This window comes from Lactuca virosa, chromosome 9, assembly GCF_052849685.1.
Source record: "Lactuca virosa cultivar CGN04683 chromosome 9, Lactuca_virosa_CGN04683_v6, whole genome shotgun sequence".
Lineage (NCBI taxonomy): Eukaryota > Viridiplantae > Streptophyta > Magnoliopsida > Asterales > Asteraceae > Lactuca > Lactuca virosa.
This window is the reverse complement of record NC_136434.1, coordinates 87,235,775-87,242,203: the sequence shown is the minus strand read 5'-3', so window position 1 is coordinate 87,242,203 and position 6,429 is coordinate 87,235,775. Positions and strand designations below refer to the sequence as shown.

At 38.6% G+C, this 6,429-nt stretch overlaps 1 protein-coding gene across 1 annotated transcript; it reads left to right on the top strand.

Annotated features, from left to right (window-relative positions):
• Nucleotides 1-1,010: 1,010 nt before the first annotated feature.
• LOC145139478 (uncharacterized) lies at nt 1,011-6,147 on the top strand. The gene is made up of 6 exons (XM_079073290.1): nt 1,011-1,361; nt 1,479-1,655; nt 1,737-1,906; nt 5,278-5,417; nt 5,501-5,579; nt 5,670-6,147. Exons 1-6 carry the CDS (start codon nt 1,011-1,013, stop codon nt 6,145-6,147), a joined length of 1,395 nt encoding a protein of 464 aa, XP_078929416.1.
• Nucleotides 6,148-6,429: the final 282 nt, after the last annotated feature.

Sequence of the window (6,429 nt, the reverse complement as noted above, 5' to 3'; positions counted from 1 at the left end):
ATGTAGAATAATTTTAACAATTATTTTGTTTAAATTTTAACAATTATTTTGTTTAAATTTTACTACTTTTTGGGTAAAGTTGACTCATTTGTTGGTAAATTTGACTACTTTTTTGTTAAACTTGACTACTTTTTTGTCAGATTTGACTATAGTTTTGAACCTACCTTATATATATTAAGTATTTTATATTTTTGGAAATATTTCATATCTGGGAAATTTTCTTCTCTGTAGCTTCTTTATTCTCAAAATTAAGATAATGAGTTGTAACGAGTATTTTGTATTGCTCATTACGGATGGCAGATGGGAGTTTGTTAATTCCCAATTATCATATGTTTGGCCACCGGGATACAATCCGAGAATGTTTTATTTAGGTGTTGAGTTTTACGAAACCACGACGTTCACCGAATTTGTTCATTTGGTGAAGTGCAAGATGGGTCTTCCCGAAGAATCAAAAGTTAGTCTGGCTTATCAACATCCAGAACAACTCTATTATTGTGGTATTGTTGATGATCGTGATATTAGAAAGCTGATCAAGGTAATAAATGTCGTTGGAGATAAATTTGTGTCTGTGTATGTGGTGGTTGAAGAAGGCGTTTGGCGTAACGAAGTGGATGATAAAGGAAAGGCATCTGCAGCTAATTTATCAAGTGGAAAAGGGAGTAACAACCCATTAGGTAATTTTAAAAGCCCAAGTAAAAGTCAATATCATAGTGTCGCTGAAAATGTAAATGTAGTGCCAGAACCGATTATGTATGTTACACCGGAGAATTATAAGTATATCGGTGATAATGATGTTGGTGTAAATCATTACTCTGACATAAAAAAGCAGTAGCCGTGGTGAATAAGGTTGGTAATGAATCTGGAAAACAGGAAGTTCCATTTTTGCATGATGATGAACTAAAAGGATATGGCGAGTTTGCGGATTGGACAAGTTGAATATATCCGGCCTAGAGAGTGATTCTAACGGAGAAGAATTTGATGACGAACCTAAGCTTATTTATTCAGATACCATGTTTCATGGTATGCCCCCTTTGCCTTCATGTCCTGTAAACGTTGATGTGAACATTCCATGTCAGAGGGTGGATATAAGTGAAGAGATTAAGGTTCTAGACATTTTTGATGACAAAGAGTTGCTCAAGCTTGCAATTGGAAGACAATGCATGGAACAAGGAAAGCAGTATAAGACTACCAGATCGAGCAAAGAAAGGTTCGAGGTTGTTTGTTTGGTAAAAAAATATTCATGGATGATTAGGGCAAGGGGAATCCAATCGACTACTGCTTTCCAAGTCACAAAAGTTGTTGACCAACACACATGTTGTGCAACAAACTTGGAGTCTAATCATCGACAATCAAAGAAAAAGGTACTCGGGCACTTTATCGCTGAAGTATTGGCCGGAGATTATAATAGAGTTTATCGGGGTAATGAAATTGTGAGGGACATCAATTCGAAATTTCCAATCAATATCTCATAGCAACAGGCATGGCGGGCAAAACAGTATGCGTTGTTGATGTTAAGAGGTACCAAAGAGGATTCATTCACCAAACTACCAGCGTATCTGCACAACTTGGTCAAGCACAATCCAGGAACTGTTACTCAGATAAGAACAGACGATGATGATCGGTTTGAGTTCGTGTTTATCGCGTTGGGTTGCTCGGTAAGCAGTGATAATTTTTATAACAAATATAACATATGAATCCTAATTGGTATTTGTTAATGAAATAAAAAATAATTGTAGGTACGAGCGTTCATACAATATTGTAGGCCGACCCTAATAATTGATGGTGGTCACCTAAAGGGTGAATTCAAAGGTACGATGTTGCTCGCAGTGACAATGGACGGTCAAAACCAAATCATGCTTGTTGCTTATGCCATATGCAAAAGTGAATGTAGGGAGACTTTGTCCTGGTTCCTTCGAAAACTACGTGAATGTATAGGTAACCTGGAAGACCTTACAATCATATCTGATAGGGCTCCATCCATAGCGACGTCAATTGCAAATATATTTCCTCACGCCCATCATGGAATATGTGGTATCCATTTGTATTTCAACATTTCAGCAAAATTTGGAAGCAGCGATACCATACACACATTATTTTGGGAGACATGCAAAGCGTATACTATTAAAAAATTCGATAATGGGATGAAAAAAATTAAAAATGTAAATAATCGTGTATGGGAATACCTACAAAACATTATAGAAACTAGTGGTGGACTTGCGATCATTCGTGAACTTTGCATTTTCGGATAAGGAGAAATGGTTGTGTGAGGAACTCGACGTAAAAAGGTTGCTTAAATGAAGCATCAATCAATAGAGTTAATGTTATGGAATTAGGCCGACAGACTGATAAGATGTCATAAAGGAACCTAAAACATTATTACGTATATAACAAGATGGGATCATTTGAGATAGTACTTTGTGAAAAAAAGTACCGAGGCTAATCCATACTTAGGGATCGAAGGGCGACTTAAGGAATCACTATCCAAAGTTGTTTTGTTGCTGTATGATTTCGGGACGTAATCATCCTGAGTATAAGGTAATTGTAACGTCTGTGAATTCGGGCTAGACGTTTAAAGTATAATAATAATAACTATACAAATAAAATCCTTGAATACGATGAGTGTTCTTCGTACGCGTTACGAGTCATACAAATACTTAATTAGGTATACACGTTATGTGCACAAATATTGGATATATAATAATTGTATAAAATCTTATTATCGTTAAGCGATATATTAACATTTTTGATAAGAGATTATTTTACATAAAATTATCTAAACGAAAGGCGTAGTAATCATAATTATGAATCTGTGAGTATAAAGAATGCTAAAATCTAATTTCGTATGAGAAAGTTATGGTTTTTCGAAGTTTCGCGTTCGACACGTTACAATGTGTGTGCCATAAAAAGTGAAATGGAGATCGGTTGCTCGTTAGACAAAACAATCTAAACGAAAGTTGATGTCCTCGTAAATACGAATGCATCGATATAAAGAACGTTGATAACTGAGTTCTTATTAAGAAGTTAGGAATTTCACAAAATCTTACAGTATAATTCTCATAGACTGTAAATTAAAAAAACAGAATCTCAATTAGCCGACGAAGTCTAAATGAAAGTTGTAGTACTCATCGATACGAAACCGGGGATATAAAGAACGTCAAAAATATAGCTCATATGCGAAAGTTATGATTTTTCAAAGTTTTCAAAAAATACTCGTATACGAGGACATGGCGGCACCAGAGTGCGCCATGTGGCAGAGCTGCAGACCAAGTTCGATGATGACGTGGCACCATAAATAGTCAACACATGGCACACCGAGAATCGGACGCGTGATACCACAGATGAGCGACACGTGTTGCGCCGAGGATCCTCCTTTCCTCCCCAAGATTGGACACATGGCTTAATCTAGGGATGCCACGTCACCAGGCGTGGCGCCCTCTACAGTTTTGCCTATATACAAACCATTTTTTGATCAGTTCCACCACACTTTTCTCCCCATATTTCTCTGAAATCTTTACCACAGCCCAAGGCTGGACTTTAGGAGTTTTAAGTGTTAGTAGCGAAGCTTTGGAGTGTAACATCCGGATTTTCAGGTATGTTATTTTTAATTATTTATTTTTGAGGATCATTGATCTACTCGACGAGTTGGTGCTATAACTCGTCGAGTAGAAGCGGGGTGGCCACTTGAGTTTAATGAACTACTCGACGAGTCCAAGAGTAGACTCGTCGAGTAGGCGCTGTAAGTGGAAACCCTAGATCCCCGGGTTTGGGACCTATTTAAGGGCACTTATAGCTTCATTTGCGGCCACACCTCACTGAGAAGAAACCCTAATCGCCCCTTGAGCTTGTGAGAGAGTCTTGAGCCTTACTTGAGATTTGTGAGTGCATTTTGGTGAAGGAAAAGAAGATTCCAAGCTAGGATTGAGAAGAGGCTGATAGATCTACTGCTTCTTCGTCCAAGAGCTTCTATTAGAGGTATCAAGTTCGAACCTTTCCTTTTTATTTGAGTAGATCTCTCATCTTGAAGATTAGGGCTTCTTTTCCTTTCATTTTGGGACTTTGAGGATTTGGGGTTCATGAGGAGGCTTGAACTCCAGATCTATACCTTAGGAGGTCTCTAGCACCCAAAGGTTCCTGCTTTATTCAGCCTTGATGGTATTTTTGAGTGAAAACCCCATTTAAATCATGTTCTTGGCATTTCATGCCCAAAATGCCATGCATAGACACCAACTTCAGACCTTTACGTGATTATTGGATGTTAGAAGGCCATATCTATAAGTTAGAGAAACAGATTTGACCTCAGGAGGTCGTTTGAGCATTCTCATGGATGAAACTCGTCGAGTCCATGAGCGGACTTGACGAGTCGGATCGTGTTGCACCACGATTCGTGATCAGTGGTAACCGTCAAGAAAAAGGTTAACTCAACGAGTCGAGTGAGGCCTTAGGAGGATTCAGAGGAGACACATGGACTCGCCGAGTCACCCGAGTGCACTCGACGAGTCTGGTCAAAGTTGGACCGTTGACTGGGGTTGACTTTTAGGGTGTGGTCAACATTTGGACATTGGACCATTGGAGGGGTAAAATGGTCTTTTCCCCTTCTGAGTGAATATAGGGAGGGACTAGTCTATCCTTTGAGAGCCGTATTAATTAGAGATAATTACTTTATGTGATTAGGCAGAGGCTAGATCAGATATTCGAGTTCGAGACTTTCCGAGATTACCCGAGGTGAGTCTTCTCACTATATATTACCTAGAGTGGTATCTATGTGCATACCGGAGGGTCTTATGTGTTATGTGTATGTTTGAGTTTATGTGCATTGTGATATATGTATGCTATATGTTATATAGACCGGACCGGAAGGTCCAACGATTTAGACCGGACCGGAGGGTCCAACGATTTAGACCGGATCAGAGGGTCCAACGAGCTACACCGGACCAGAGGGTCCAATGAGCTACAGGACTGGAGGGTCCCGCTGAGACACACTGACCGGAGGGTCATACCGAGTTATAGCCTCAAGTGGCTTATGTGTTGTATGTGGTATTTTGGGGAAACTCACTAAGCATTTATGCTTACCGTGTTATGTGATATGTGTTTCAGGTACCAGCGAGGATCGCGGGAAGGCGTCGACATGATTTGTACACACTGGCAGGGGATTATGTTTTGAGATTCTGCGATATGTTTTATTATGATGACATTTGATACGTGAGATTTTGAGAATATTATATGAGTTTTTATTATGTGGAAAAATGAAAAATTGTTTTAAAATTTACGTTGTTACAGGTATTTTCTTATGACATCAAATAGTGCGGAGCCGATAAATTCAATGTCAAGATTTGCAAGAAAGATGCCAATATTGATGTTGATTGAGTATTTTCGTGCAACAATGCAACAATGGAGTTTTCAGAAACGTAATGTTGCAGGTACTAATCTTTTATATATAATAGTACTTGAAATGTTATTTTACTACTCTTATGATATTATGAAATTACGTCTATTTTTTTAGCTGAAACAAAAACAACACTTACCCCATGGGCTGAAACGATTATACAAGCAAATAAGAATGCTTGTAATAAATGGATGGTGTACCCTATCTCAAATAGCAGATTTTAAGTGAAAAGCTCTACACACAAAAGTGTCATTGTTGATTTCCAATAAAGAACATGTACATGTAGGCGGTGGCAAATAGATGGCTTACCTTGTGGCCATGTCATAAAAGTGCTAACAATGAGCCGTTATGAAGATTGTTCGGAATTTGCTTTAAAAGCTTACTTTACAGAGACACTGAGGAAAACATACAAGGAGTCTGTGAACCCCTTACCAAGTCCATCTGAGTGGGAGATCCCGGATGATTTGATGACCGTGAAGCCACCCATAATGGAGAGACGTCAGCCGGGTAGGCCAAGAAACATTGGCCGTATTCCTTCGCAAGGTGAGCGTCCCATACGACAAGAATGTTCTACATGCGGTCAATTTGGACACACGAGGAACGATTGTACGGGTAGGGGATCGGGGAGCGGGTCTGGTGGGAGGAAAAAATCTACACAAAAGGGCATAATGACTGATGAATTTGCATCCGGAAGCGGGTCACAGAACGAAAGCGTGTACCCTACTTTTGATTTGAACATCACATTTGATTTAAATTGTCCTTAGATTAATGTAGGAAAGTAATGAATTTCCGTATTTGTAATTTGTATTGCTTGTATTAAACTGCACTTCTGAGATTATTAATTAAATCTAGTACCCCACTTATTATCTACTTTATTCCATGAAAAATAAAACACAAACATAAAACATTATTGGAAAAGAGATACACCCGTAGGAAACATTACATAAGACATTTCACATCAAAGTGCCTTCTACATGAAATATTTGTTATTTTTAACTAGAATCCGTGCATCCTCATACTCGAAGTCACTTCCCTCGTGCTCCAAA

Bases quoted from the DNA above. Each gene is read 5' to 3' on its own strand.
- LOC145139478 (XM_079073290.1), top strand. From the start codon at position 1,011: ATGTTTCATGGTATGCCCCCTTTGCCTTCATGTCCTGTAAACGTTGAT. The intron at 1,362-1,478 runs GTACTCGGGCAC...TCATAGCAACAG, and splicing joins ATCGACAATCAAAGAAAAAG to GCATGGCGGGCAAAACAGTA. The intron at 5,418-5,500 runs GTACTAATCTTT...CTATTTTTTTAG, and splicing joins TCAGAAACGTAATGTTGCAG to CTGAAACAAAAACAACACTT.